At 29.8% G+C, this 15,535-nt stretch overlaps 1 protein-coding gene across 1 annotated transcript; it reads right to left on the bottom strand.

Annotated features, from left to right (window-relative positions):
* Nucleotides 1–1,818: 1,818 nt before the first annotated feature.
* LOC123305347 (tRNA (cytosine(34)-C(5))-methyltransferase) lies at nt 1,819–7,642 on the bottom strand. The gene is made up of 7 exons (XM_044887037.1): nt 7,490–7,642; nt 7,333–7,428; nt 6,875–7,276; nt 5,659–6,374; nt 3,764–4,398; nt 2,341–2,496; nt 1,819–2,037 (listed from the first exon to the last, which is right to left on the bottom strand). Exons 1-7 carry the CDS (start codon nt 7,550–7,552, stop codon nt 1,835–1,837), a joined length of 2,271 nt encoding a protein of 756 aa, XP_044742972.1. The 5' UTR covers nt 7,553–7,642; the 3' UTR covers nt 1,819–1,834.
* Between the last annotated feature and the right edge of the window lie 7,893 nt (nt 7,643–15,535).

Raw genomic sequence — 15,535 nt, forward strand, 5'->3', positions numbered from 1 at the left:
ATACCTGATTTGAAACATAATAATTATAATCTTGTTTAAAAAATATTACCTCAATGCGCATAATTTTTAATGTTTACTAATAACAAAATATTGTTTATAAAAAAGAAAATTATTATTAAAAAAATGAAAATCAGTACATGGAATTGAATCATTGTTTAATTAATTATACTTAAAAAAAACATATAAACATAATTAACCACGCGGGTCAATTTTACGCTAAAAACATGATTGTTTTTACTATTTATCAAGATTAAAAAAATATGTGTACTTACCAGGTTTAAAATGATTTTAAATTAAATTAATTACACTACTGTTGATTATGTTTTTTGATTAAATGTTATAAATACGAATGCATTTTTGACGAGTTGTTGGTTGTTTGGATTTGTTTCTAATAAAATTTGTCTCACAACACTTTCACACCGGCCATGCTATTTTACAACAGGATTGAAGATTCTTAGATTATGTTACATATACAATGAATTTAATTATTTCTGCTGTTAGTTCACAGTTTAATTTGTAGATAGCGATACTCATAGATGATACATGTAACTGCATCTATGAATCCGTTTTGAAACTACTTATTTTAAATTTTATCTCGACCTACGATAATTAATCATTGGTTATAGACGTTACAAATAAAATTGTATAATTGCTACTCATAAGAATCCGGAATCAATAGACCTTTTCATTTCAATTACTATTCATTATTGTTTCGTAGTCAGTAATAAGTTAGACAAAGATACAAAATATTTGTTTTTCATTTTATCATATTAGTTTCTTAACAAACTGCCCGAAACAAAAGACAATCACTGTTTAAAATTAAAAGGTCTATAGACCTTTTCATTTAAAAAATAATCCTTTTTTGTTTCGGACAGCTGTCAAAAACTATTCAAGTAAAGACATATCTTCTATCTTTGTCAAAAAGCGATGTTTGATAAAGATAAAATATATTTATTTTCTTTACTTGAAAATTTTTTGACAATTGTCAACAGTTAACAGGACAGTTAACTGTCCGGAACAATACCAAATCGATGAAAAGATCTATTGTAGTTTAAATTATAATAATTATTGCAATTTTTTTAACTTTTTTGAGTAGCGATAATAGATTTATTTTTACACCTTGCATTTCCGACTACTATATTTGATGTATGCCCTGCATATAAATTTTATGAATGAGGGGTAGGTATATTAAGTTCATTCTTAAGTTTGAAGGTTTAGAAATATTGATTGTGGAAACAAAATTTTGGTATTCGCTCCGAGCGTGAATTTCGTTTCCATGACAACGATACACTACTTTAATTATAGAATTAATGGATGCATATATAATTGTGTGGATTGCATTGAAAACTTACATTTAAAATTTAATATTCTTGTTTCACAAATTTAAATAAATAATTACGATAATTAACATTTGAAAAATAATATTTGTACAATTTGATTTCTTATTTTCACAATTTTTAATGCATTAAGTTTAATTAATTAGTGTTTTTCAATCATTTTAATTTGACAGTTTCTATATCATTAACATGTAAATAATTGCAAATTAGTCATAACAGCCCACTTTATCTCCAAAATTTTTCACTTAAAGCGCTGGCATCGATTTTATTATCCCTACCATGACTACGCACACAACGAATAGATGTTCATAGAATCGCCTAAATAGTATATTTCTATAAATTCATTTGGCCAACTCGCATCCCTAAGCCAAAATCGAATAAAGATAATAATAAAAGAAAGAATTTAGGAATTGGTAGGGAAAAATAACACTGGGGAATAAATAAATCTTTGCCAAATTAAAAAAAAAAAAACTAACTCGTTTATTAGAAAAATATATTTACTCTACAGTTTTACTTTTATCTGCTTCTTTCTCCTCTTTAATATTCATTTTTTCATTTAAAACATCCGTTTTATCTTTAACACCATTTTCCATTGTATTTTCTTCTTCTTCCTCTTCTTTAACATCTGTTTTTTCACTCAAATCATTTTCTGTAGAATTTTCATCTTCTTCGTCTCCGAGTTTTTTGAATTTATTCACCTCTGAAATATATTAAAAATTATTTACATAATAATTTTAAATTGTGAAACTATTTTTTTTTTTTTTTTAAGAGAAAGAGATCCTATAAATAGGGTCTATGAAAATTTTTATTTTTGAGCATTTGTCCACATTATAAGGTCTTATTAGAAAGGCGTTTGAAAATAGAACCAGTCTTCTCAGGCGGATAATACGCTAAATACAAATTCCCATGTCAGAAAAATCTAGTTTCAGAAATTTTAAGTGAAAGTTATTACCTTTTTTCGAGAAAAGATGTTAATGAAATATTTTAATGTAATGTTACTTACCATATTTTGATGTGTCTTCACCCAATAAACGTAAAATATGTACAGTATCAAATTTGGTTACATAAGCACGTAATGATCTAGTGCCTTTCCATCCCGACAAATTTAATTGTAATTTCAATTTTTCGTCTAAATATTTTAATGCACAAGAACCAGCAGCTAAAAAAATAATAATACCGATGATAATTAAAATGTTGTCTAACTGCACGTATTTGTTATAAAAATTAAAATAGGGATTGGGAGAGTATTTTATTATCAAATTCTAGATATTTCATTTACTTTTCGTCAGGTGTACCTAATGTAACACAACAAGGATATTTTGTGAGCTCCCCTAATCACTATATGATGTTAATAATACTTCTTAATTGTTCTAGTTCAGTTTTTCAGTAATTAGATAGACTCCCTGCGATGATTAAGACAACGCGGAGACAGTAACAAATTATATCAGTCAACCCTTTTTATTTAGTAATCATCAATCTATTCTCCGCCCATTTTCCGCGTTAATGGGTCGCTCTTAAATTAACCCACATAATTTCTCTTTTTCTTAGTCAACAACAAGGACATCATCACTTTTTTTTCAACATCTGCCCCTTTTGTCGGCGACTTTACCGAAATTTTTTTTCGCTGAGTCAATTATGCGATGTCTAAATGCTTGTAGAATGATTTATTCTCATTCCTATTCCTATTATTATTTTCGCTACCGTGGGGCTCTTTCTATTCTCAAAGATCCCCTATTTTTATTTTCGTTATCGTAGACCCCTTTCGACTTCGAATTGACCCCAATGAGTCAATATAAACCACTTTAGGAATGGCTGTTCTAGATCGTTACTGAAGAAAATTGTTCAAGTTTTGTTCAAATTTATGGTATTTCCAGTATTCATAGGCTCAGAATAGTGTTAGCTGTGAGATTCCGAAGTTGCAGAATTTTTGGTTGTTTAAATCGCAAGATAATCAGCTGCAAAGTTCGCTGCTTCCCCATTCGAAGCATGTAAAACTCAATGCCCTCCCAGCTATTTTTTACGACATTAAAAAATTCTTTCGACAGAATTGAAAAAAAAAGTAAGAGAGTTGAAAGGAATGTTTTTAAAATAAAATTTAGAATACAAATTTTGATATTAATTTTCGTTTTTGAGATATTAATTTTGCATTTATGTCTACTTATCGCATGAAAATATGATATTCGATCAATGTATCACTAGACACAAAATCCTTCTTCGAAAATGACTTAATAGAATAGGCATTAATAATCTAAACGGGTTTAACTACTTTAAAGTGATTGTAGATATAAAATTTTATAAAAAATTGTAGGAATAATTTTATCCGTGTATATTATCAATCCTTCATAGCTCTAATAACGATTTTCAATACATGGAAATTGTATTACTAAATTTAACGGATGTCATCGATAATTTAATATTAAACTTACAAATATTAGCAACTTGATTCTGTGTAGACTCTGTTAACGTTGTAATATCTGGTGGATCCAATGGATTATTGTGTAATAATATTGTAATTAGATCTTCTTTTTGGATAGTAATTATTCGTTTATTACCCAAGAATGGTAAAATACTTTGTAAACCTTCATTACCCAAACGAAATGCACATTCCATATTCTTATTATCACAGCGTACAAATGATTTTACACCAGTATTGATAATTTTCAGCTTGTGTTCATTATTTAAAACAATATCTCGTATTACTTCAGAACAAAAGTAAATATTTTTCTTTTTACCAGTTTGGCATCGTGTTAATAAACATTTTGGATTAAAGCTTGAATGTATATCATAGAAATTTTTAATTGATGGCCAAACTTCTTCTTCGTCATTGAAAAATACAAATGGATCTTCTTTAAAACCATACATACGACGTTTTTTCCTAGGAGGTGGTTTTTCATTGTCTCGTTTATATTCTTGTGGTTTTTCTTCCACGGTTTCTTCATTTGCTTCTTCTTTAGGTTCTGGTTTTGGCCGTGCAATTGTTTCCCATGGTAAGAAATCAACTTTTTCAACAACCGCTATGAAAAATGCACCAGTATCTTGCTGATGTGGTAGTATTCTCATACTAGAACAAAAAAATTCACTTTAGCAAAACAACTACCTTTTAAGGAAATACCTTTGACTCATATTATAATTATTAAAATAGTTCCCAAGAAAACAAGATGCATCCGGCTGTTGGTAATTGTACAAAATCAAAAAATTGTACGTTCAATTTTGGTTTTCCAGAGTAAATAGGGCCCAAAAGTCACAAAAATTCAGACTATTAAACAATTATTTTCTCAGATGTTACTTCAAATCGATTCGGGAAATCTCTCCTCGTATGCAATTTTGGGCGATATCTAAGGAATGCATCCAGTCATCAAATGAACCCGACTTTTCTATTCTTTGGGTCAAAATTACCTTATGCACTGAGATTTATTAAAATGGGAAGCAATAAAATTTTCTCTATTTTTTACAAGTTTCTTAAGGGCTAACGGAAAAAACTGGAGAAAAGTTACAAAAAGGTGTTTGTTTAGAGCATTTTTTTATAAAATTCGCAATCAGAGACAAAAATAATTTTTAATTTTTTTAATGTATCGATAAAATTCAAAAAATCAGATACCTAGAAAATCGAAAAAATCATTAAACTTTATCTATGGTTTGGATACAAATTGTTGTAGTGTAATTAAAACTCAAAAAACATAAATCTTATATATTTAAACGAGTAATTCTTGTATATTAGCAATCTCGGAAACGGCTCCAACGATTTTCATGAAATTTAGTATGCAGGAGGTTTTTGGGTTGAAAAATCGATCTTTTGATTTACCGAAAGGAAAAAATAATAACGAGCAAAGCTCGGTCATTAAGATACTTTGACTTTATTGAGGGGCAGTATTCAAGATTTATTTATTTGATACATAAACATATTTTCTGATAAATTCCTATTCATTTATTATTATTTATTTTTAGTTTTTCGTTCAAGCGTGTAATAGATATTCCGCACAAGTTATAAATTTGCTCATACTTTTTTTTAAGACGAATGGGAGACTCTCTGTTGGTGAAGGATATTACGCTTAACGTCGATCACCAGCCTTAAGTTAAATTTACTAATCGCAAGCAAATGATAATTTCGAGCACGTATGAGCGATTGGTTTATTTTCCTTACGGAAAGACATTAGACATCATGCTAATGAAAAATACTAGATCAGACGAAAACTATTCTAGAAGCCAGCTCTTGGATGATTTTGTCTCTTCGATAAAATTTTAGTACCACTCAAAGATTTAGAACATGGACATTAGTTTTATAAATATTAAATACTAATTAAAATATTTTGATAATTATTACCATTTTTCTAACGGATATTTATGCAAATCTTCTGGTTTAGGTGGAAACATTTGTGGACGAACAACAGTATGCCATTTTTCAGGTACTTCTTCAAAATTTTCATAAAACTGTAAATCTTTTGATGCCAATAACCATTTTGTCATACCATTTTTATGTTTCAAATTAGGCAACATTTCTCTAGGATCTAACAATCGTACAGAATCACCACATTCACTCAATAAACGATGGATAACAGCTTCATTTTCAACTGGATTTAAAGAACACGTTGAATAAACTAATTTACCACCGACCGCTAGTAATTCGGCTGCACGTCGTACAATTCGTGTTTGTATCCCATGTAAATTATCTCCATTGGCTGCATTCCATTTTAACCAAATATCTGGATTTTTACGTAATGTTCCGTCACCAGAACATGGTACATCACATAAAATTCGATCAAATTTTAATGGTACCTGTTTTGTGTCTTCTGAATCAGGCTTTATTAAATTTTCGGCTATTGTTAAATTTGGGAATATTGTTGCATCGTGATTGGATACAAGCATACATGGAGAATTCAAACGTTTCGCTTGATGTACCAACATATAGCACCGGTTATTGTCACTATCATTTGCGATTACGAATCCTTTGGGTAAAGGTTCATTTTCAGGTAGTGATTGATGTAACATTTCGATTAATTGAGCTGTTTTCGATCCTGGTGCAGCACACATGTCTAATACCTAGAAAACCAAAAGTTTTAGTTGGGTACACAGGATTTCTGGTAACGAAACAGTTTTTAACCGACGACGCATTATGTTAAAAAGGGAACAAATAAGGTATCTTAAGTAATTCGATAAGATCTATATTGGTGCAATTACTACAGAAATAATCGTTTAATTTCGAATTTCGTCTACAAATTTTTTGTTTCTATCAGAACATGGCTATAATGTATCAAATATTTCATCTATACTCGAACAACATTTTGGTTGAGACTAGTCTTGACTTTTGGTGTTTCAAAAAATTGAATCTAAGAAGTCAAATGTGTCTTTGAAATGAAGGATTTTAGTTTTCTGACACGACTATGACAGCTTATTTAAAATTAACAAAACATTCGGTTGAATTTAATTGTAAAATTGAAAAACTGTCATGCTGTTTCATCTTTAACATTTTATCATTTCAAGGTGTTTTCGTAAATATTTTGCTACACCTAAAGTACTGCTATGAAAAAAAATTTTCTTACCTTATGATGTGATTTGATATCTAAAGCAATTGGTGGTATCATACTGACTGCTTCTTGCCTGCTGATATTACCACTGTCTGTTTCTGATATTAGAAAATTGTGTAATTTAAAATAATTCTCAGAACGTCTAATATCTTTTCGTGTTAATTGTAATTGCCATGCTAGCCCATCTGGATACCAGGGTAAACAGTACGGTTTTAGCTCAGTAATATCTTCATCTTTTGTATCTACTCCATTTTCAACTTTTTCATTAAGATAATCTTTAAAAAAATTTTCTTTTACAATATTTAAAAGTGTTGCAGCTTCTTCGCGAGATCCTGTTATGCGGAACGCTGTTGGTAAATCTGATTTCATTGCCTTCAAAAATTCAGACCATTCTTCATCCGTACAAATTTTTTGTGCCTATAAATTTACAAGTTTTCAGAAAAGTCTACAGAAAAAGAACATAAACAACATACCTTGTAATACTTTTCGAAGTCCAAATTTTCTCGAGTTATCGATTCATAAGCCGGTTGCCTTCGATCGGGATTACGATTTTTAATTTCATTTTCGGCCTGTGTAAAAGTTTGTAGGTTATATTTATATACAAAAGTATATTTAAATACGAATACTAACCTTTTCTTTTCGATCTCTTTTTTTCTGTGCAAATGAACTGTAACGAGTACCACGTCGTCCCATCTTTATTAAAAATTACTTATTTTATAATTATTTGAGGTTTAACACACGTGTATCTTCCGTAAATTATAAAATATTTATCATACAGATGTGTCAGTGTCTCATAGACTTCATTAATTATAGACTGTTAACATAATATCCCGAAAAATAAAATGAGCCAGTGTGGATTGGTTATTAGTAGGTAAATATTAAAAAATATGAGCTGATATTTCATTCGAGCGAAATAGATTATCTATTTACAGATATTTTTCAATTGCATTTGATCATTAGCATTGCTAATAATAAAAGAGTTGATAGCCATTCAACTAATCCAGGCGCATTGAATATATCTATATGTATTCGTAAAATATGTTCACGAATTCTAAAAGATAACTCTATCAATAGACCTTTTCATCGATTTGCTATTGTTTCGGACAGTTTTCAAAAAACTATTAAAGTAAAGAAAATAAATATCTTTTATCTTTATCAAAGAGCGTTTTTTGACAAAGATAGAAGATACGTGAAATGTCTTTACTTGAACAGGTTTTTGACATCTGCCCGAAACAAAAAATAAACGTTTTTGTAAATGAAAAGGTTTATTCGCTACTACCAGCTATTAGCATACAGATAATACCATAGAGCTGCAGAGACGTCGCTCAAACGGTTGATTGCAATTGAAAGAGACAGATAGAGTAGGCGCGTATAGCTGTAGAGAGGCAAATAAAGTAGGCGCATATAACTCTCTTCGTCTCTCTTATATTCTTGCAATTTCTGTTACTTTCTACCTCTCTCACTGTTTGTAAAAAATTCACTTATTGCGTTTCCTATGTCTACACAGCTCTATGGTATCTTTTCTATGAGTATTAGTGATTTTAATTGGGCTTATTTACGAAAATTTCCCACGTCGAAGGGGACAAAAAACAACCAATAAGGAATAAAATTAGCATTAATGACCATAATTTATGATATTATTTATCCTTGCTTATTAGATATTAGATACAAAAACATTTTCAGCCTACCTCTAATAGGTCTATGGTTGGTATAAATTATACAGTGTTGCCAAAACTGTATTTTGAAGCAAAGTACAAATGACAATTATGTATTTTAGTGACCCAAATGCAGTGACTTATTGGCAGCCCTGTTCACTAATGCCCATAGATTTATAACATATAGATAGAGGATCCCATGTGTTGAAATTGGTCTGAATTTGAGATATGCAACGTGTTCTGTTATTGACTGCAGAAACCTAGCTTCCGAAAATAAGCTCATCAAGAGCAACAAAAAAACTCTTTTCCAAATTTGGATTTGAGGCCTAATTTGGGAGATACGGGTATGGCAAAAATTAATAAATTTGTTCATTCACTGACTGTCCTTCGATAACCAGTAGCCAATGATAATCAGTAGACATAAGTATATACTAGCGCCACCAAATGAGTGAATAGAACTAAAAAAAAATATAGAGATCTCTATGTCTCTGAGGCGCTGTTTTACACCATATAGATCCTCTATCTAGTTATATAGAGATCAGTGCTAATGCCAGTTGCCAGTTTGTTGCTCAGCCATTACTATTATTTTATTTGTGCTCAGCATACCGCACAGTTTGACATTTTTTATTGAACCACTCCTCTCCCCCACATAAACACATGAATATAATTTTAAAACCCCCTCCCACCAAAATGCTTACGCAATTAATTAAAGGGCACTACATATTGATTAGTTTCAAAAACTGTGTTAATTTGATCTTAATAGTATTATCCATTATTGTGGCAAATATATATTGAGGTCTTGAAAATATGGTATAAATATAGATACCTATCTAACAATAAGTATTCCTTGTTCTTGAAAAAGAAATTGTTTTAGTTTTCAATTTGTTTTTTTAACTTTTATATTACGGCCACCCATCTACATACACCTACTTGAAATCACCCAAAATCCTTGTTTTATTATTTCAAGGGACGGTTTGGAACACTTATAATTAATATTTTTCTATAGATTATCATTATTAGGTCGCACGAATTCTTATTTCGATAGGTCTTAAAGTTGTTCATTAAGCCATTTCGATAGGTTCTAAGTTTTTGAATTTTTTTTTTTTTTTTTTAAATTTAAGTCACATATTTTCAGAAAATTTTATTATTATTTTATTTTGTTTGGATTTTCAATATTCTTTTGGATTGAAACTCATTTATTCATGCAATGTCTATTTTTTAGATTTTTATACATTGAAAAAGCGTTAGATTAGTAATTATTAAAATCCTTCTTGCGAACTTTCATATTCCCAAATACATTGATAAGATTGGAAACGACTAGATTTCTAGCTTCTTCGTTCTTAATAGAAATAATGGCCAGAGTGCCCAATTTTTTGTTTTTCCATAGTACTGGTCAGATAATTTTTGATTAGTTTCAGTTTCGAAAAAGACCTTCCTGCGCTTGCTACTGTCACAGTAATAGTTAGAAATAAATACTTCAAGCAATTAGTTATTCTTTCTAAGAAACTACTACATGAAGAAAAATTTTAGATCAAGTGATATTCAAACTATTCCGAGTCGTTTTCATTTTCATTAAATCATCTCTGAAGCAAGTTTTGAACGATAATAATCGGTGAGACAATTGATCCAGCTCTAAATCTTTCATCTTCAGTCGATTGAAAATTGGGTTTCACTTCTTTCTGCGTACCACAAACTTTATCGCATATGTCATAGATGGCAGCAATTCTAATTCATGATGAGTGCAAACTAGGCTATTTATGACAGATAAGTTTTCAGCAATGATTTGAGTTTAAGCTGATAATGAATAAAACTCAATCAAAAAAGAGATCATGATAATTAAAACTATTATTCTATAAAAGGGGCGAAAATTGCATAATTTAAAGGGACACTTTTAGAGCAGCGGGACCCAGAACACTGGTAGTTATGTAAATAGTTACATATCTAAATTACGTTGTACCAAAAAACATCTTTGTAAATTTCTCCTTTCTTTCCACGTTCCAAACAACTTCATATAATCCACTATAGTTAATAAGTTACTCTACTATGTCTCCTTCTTGATTTGTAAAGGTTTCGGTACTTTATTGTTTCATGACAACGTAGGTCATATCCAGATTATTTGCGAAACTATTTTATGGACAACCCCATGGTAAATTCAAACCCTAAATAAATTTATTTTTCAAATTGATTGTAGTTTATTATTAAAAACATTGTTTTAGTAGTAAATTTATATTTATTATATTGGTACGAGAATAAAATACAATAATTCTTTTTTCCTTCATTGCAATATTTCGTTTCCAAAAGTTTTTTAGCCCCAGAATCAAAATTTTATTGTTAAAATTAAATTTAATAAAAAAATAAAACATTATAAATAAAAAAGATACTTACCATAAGAAAAAATCTAATCTGGCAACAGTGTTGACATATGATGTTTCACATACTTCGCTAATACAGATTTCTATACTATCAATTCCAAGAAAAAATTTTTATTTATCTATTTCAATAATAGATGGCAATATCTATTGAATTCATAATTTTTACAATATTTTATTATAAAATTAATTGCAAATTAAAAAGAAAAGCTTTAAAGATAAAAAAAAGTCTGTAAAGTTCTCCCCAGTTGCATACCGCTAAGGTAATTTGAAAATATGATTTTAAAAAAAAATCGCAAATTGTTTTCGATAATTTCGAGATATGTATTAAAAAATTTTGAATGCTTTCGTTCGTTAAATGTTCATTCGGAAAAAAAAATTAATACTGCAATGTTATTTAGGAGAATAGAAACGTATCGTATACAAAATACAGAAACAACGATAACTATTATACATATAACCCTGATATAAATATTTAAGGTACAGTCTGAACAAAAACGATACTCTAACTCGTGAACTACCTCAAGTACACTCTACCCAATAAATAGTAAACATGTATTTCATTGGCGTACAAGCATTGCCAATACGAAAGCATCAGGCGGAGTTGTACTACAAATCACCACTCCTATGCGTGAATAATGCGCACGCCCATTATATGGGAAGCAATGACCTTCTAAGAACACAGTCAGGTAAAACAAGTAATAAAACCAGTTTTTTTTTAAATATACAGCACACATTTTGGTATGTATGGAAAACTATTCCGGTGCTCTCATTTTATTGAATATATTCACAAAAGTTTTAGAAACATTTAAAATAACATAAAAAATTTACAATAACAAATATGTTTTCTCTATGATAATTCAAAAGGAACTAATTTATAAACTTTGAAATATCATAGAGAATGGTAGGTATTTCTTTTTTTCTTGGTTAGAATTAAAAAACAAAAGAAACTATACAAACTAAAATGATGCAGTCAAAAAATCAGCAGCAATCGTACGTTTTAGGAAATTAGGAATTTGGTGCTTAATGTTTAAGAGTTGTTGAATGGAGTAAAACTACATTTTCAATGACAAGAGAGCGTCCAAGTATATTAAACAAAGCGAGTATTATTTGATACTTTTTTTCAATCTTATGGGAGTTTTTTTTTTGAAGTCTTCTTGTAAATGCATATTTAGAGAAAATGTATTTTTGCACATTTCTGTACTCCGCGTATGCGTCTACAACCATTCATTGTATTTGGCTCAGATTGAACTAATAAAGGTAATACATAACTAATATAAAGGTAATAGAAAACTTGATAATCATGTCATATGGTACTGTCAAGTAGTGTCTAAGTTTAGTGAGAACATCAAGGGTATTTTACCTAGCGCGAAGTACTAATTAGTGGAGTTTGACTGTGTCTAGTCTTTTGACTTATTTCCTTTATCTACTGTGGGAACATAGGACAGAAGAGTTCCCAGCCGTCCCTGTCTCTAGCAGGCGCCTTCAGCTTGCTCCAAGTTTTGTTTACTTCCTTCGGAAAATTCAAACTATAGCTAGTAGGCTCGAAGTAAAAACTCGAATCATTGAAAAAACATTTTACTTCAGAAGAATTAAGCTTGAAAAAATATGTTTTGAGACGACTAGTGCCATATTTTCTGTTAAGTAAGCCTAGCACGGCATATAAGCGAATTTGACTGTGAAAGAGCTATTCTTTTGTAATTAAATGTACATATCAGTTCACAGAAATAGTTTGAGTCATGTCTTGGCCATTTTCCACAGTGTTCTTTTAAAGAAAAGTAAGTAGTTGACGACCACAAATCAACAGTTTTGAAAACTTAGTTTTAAGCTTTCCAACAAGTCTTGAACATATTTTATGGACAATAACATTAATTATCAATTAACTGCATCAAAATTTAAAAAAAATTATGTACACATTTATAAAAAAAATCTACTTAAAAATAAATATTTAAACAGTCTTGTTGCTTTCATTTGAAAAAAAAAATAAAATAAAGAGGAACTATCTTTTGTTGTTCGTTTTCTTTTTGTAATGCGTCATTTAAAAACAGAGACCATTTTCATTCTGCGACTCTTTTGCAAAAGCTAACATCTTTTCACTTTTTCTTAATTTGTTTTTGCTTTCAATTGTCTGTCTTGTTATATTTACGGAATTTTTTGAAATGCCAAAAGTAACTTTAATACTTGGGTTTAACTCCTTTTTTATTATCCACTACAGCATCATTATTCTTAATTAATTATTTAGTTGTAACAGGAAACCTGGTTTTTTGATAGGAAATACGCCAAATGGGCGTTTATTTGTGAGGTTGTTTTATCGAATCTCCACAGTGAGAGTTGGTCAAAATTATAACTGAGGAGGTGCTAATTGAATAAACTATCGTTACATGCACATGGAATTATCTTCAAAAACTCCAAACGAATAACGGCATAGTTTCTATGCTACAAGATCTGACAACGTTTGCGAGAGTTTAGATATTTTTAAACGCTTGAATTTCGGATATTTTTTTCCTAATTGAACTTAGGTAAGCATAAAATTTGTCTTATATCTGAGAGTGGCTCCGTTTACTAACTCTGCACGCGTGCGTTAGCTCAATCGAATTTCTATTTAGCAAATTAAGTTTACCTTTGCCTTTATTTATAAAACTTGATCATAGTAAAATTACAGCCACACTAAAGTGATTTGAAAACGTTTTTTGTTAAATTTGAATATCTGCCGCGATGTGAGTAACAGAAAAACTGTCTGGCAATTATAATTTATATTTTTAAAAGTACATGTAAAATGATTTTAAAATCAGCTAATTTTTCCAGTCGGTTTTTTCGGGAATGCACTTTAGTAAACGGAATCGCTCTCAACGGTGCCAGAATTTACCCATTTTAATTAATAAATAAATATTCAAAATCCAGCCGTCTTGAAATCAACTTGTTCGTGCCTCTTATAACACTAACATTCAGTTACATAAGGTTCGAATTTCTAGTTCGTTCCATTCACATTATGAACGCCAGATTGTGAAGGGATACATGTACCTACTGATTTATTGATTTAGGCTCTGTTGATTGTAACACAAACGGAGGTAAACGGAGTTAAATCCTATTATTACTTTAGAATTTTTTATAGATTTAGGTCTAGTCTAGGTTAAAGACGTTTACAGATTAAGTATTATATAAGCAGGCTTAGAACGAAGGGAGAGGGGAGGTTTATTGTAAGATTTAAGGGAAGGGGAGGGGGTTTAAAATCATTGAAAGTTAGCTTATGTAATACTTGAATAATCCTTCAGACAATTGCAAGCCATCAAAATTTTAAACTAAGTTTAAGATCGAATTTCATATGAGGTACTATTTCAAAGTGATTCTATACTTTTTGCTGTTAAACAATTCTGCACTTTTGAGTTAAACCAAGTTAAACGATTGTCTGACCTATCGTGTATGTATTATCGTATATGCAAGAATAATAACTGCCTGTCTTTTTCTAGTATAAGTATAACAAGAATTCATTCAAAGTGTGTTCAAGGTAGTCTTGTTATACATGTGTGTGAGTGTGGTGTGTGCGATAAATCGTACATTTTCAGTATAATACCTACTTTGATTACACGCGGATTTCTTTGTTTGATATCAATAATATTTTTAAATGACGCATTTATTTTATTTTAAAATTACATTATTTTTATTCGATTTTATTACACAATCTATAGTCATAAAAATGTTATTTATGCTTTATCATTTTAATAAAGAAAGGAGAGGTGGGTGGGTAGTATTTATAAAAAGTTATTTTTTATTTATATATCTTAAACAAAAATTAGTTCACCTCCAAAGAAAGTTGAAAAATTGATTTTTTTTTAATGTCTGTGTTATTTATGTAATCCAAAAGATATTTTGTGAAACTAAAAAAGATCAAATGGCGATGGTAATAAACATTTTGTAAATAGAATTTAAAAAATACTTTCTTATCATTTACTCACGTATCATAGTATAGTTTAATCTATTCCGAATTCGTAGATGAGTATCGCTATGTAAGAGAAAGAAATTAAAGTAAGAGTGAGACCTGGATAAGCGGATAATCTACAAATGAGATTAATTGCCGGGTCTCATCATTATAACGCTCTAAAACTTCTAAAAGTGTGAAACAGGAACTTCTATAAGAGAAAGTCGTTTAGGAAGTTCTTGTCAGCACCTCTCTATAAACGAAAGTTACGCGTATTTATTAACATCGGCTATTTATGACCTATTCTTCAATTTCGTGGAACTGACAAGGTTTTTGTCTTAAATCTCTATAAGTGAGAAAACCCATTCATGTACTAGTATAAGCGGGAAACTGGTACTGGAAATCTCGATAAACTAGAAAAAGATCACGATCCCTTGAAATGTAGTTTTCAAGGTTCGACTGCATGGAAGAAAAGAACTATTATAATGAATAGAGTAAGTAAATTATGGAATTTCTTTTTCTAAAAATATTCCTTATTGTAAAAGGGAATAGGAATATATCGATTATTTTTCATCACTTTAATAAAAACTTATTCTAGTAAAATTACTATAAAAACAAACATGTTAAAAGTAATCATTTGTTTGTATTTCTTTCTAACAAAACAGAATTTAGCACGAAGTTCTTATAGCAAACATAGTATATGACGTCTAATACTATGCCCGATCTCTCTGTCTAA

The sequence above is a fragment of the Chrysoperla carnea genome, chromosome 1 (genome assembly GCF_905475395.1).
Source record: "Chrysoperla carnea chromosome 1, inChrCarn1.1, whole genome shotgun sequence".
NCBI lineage: Eukaryota > Metazoa > Arthropoda > Insecta > Neuroptera > Chrysopidae > Chrysoperla > Chrysoperla carnea.

Excerpts from the sequence above, each read along its gene's own strand:
- LOC123305347 (XM_044887037.1), bottom strand. The coding sequence starts at position 7,552 with ATGGGACGACGTGGTACTCGTTACAGTTCATTTGCACAGAAAAAAAGA. Across the intron at positions 7,429-7,489 it reads AAAGAGATCGAAAAGAAAAG|GCCGAAAATGAAATTAAAAA; the intron begins GTTAGTATTCGT and ends ACTTTTACACAG. Across the intron at positions 4,399-5,658 it reads AAATATCCGTTAGAAAAATG|TATGAGAATACTACCACATC; the intron begins GTAATAATTATC and ends TTTTTGTTCTAG.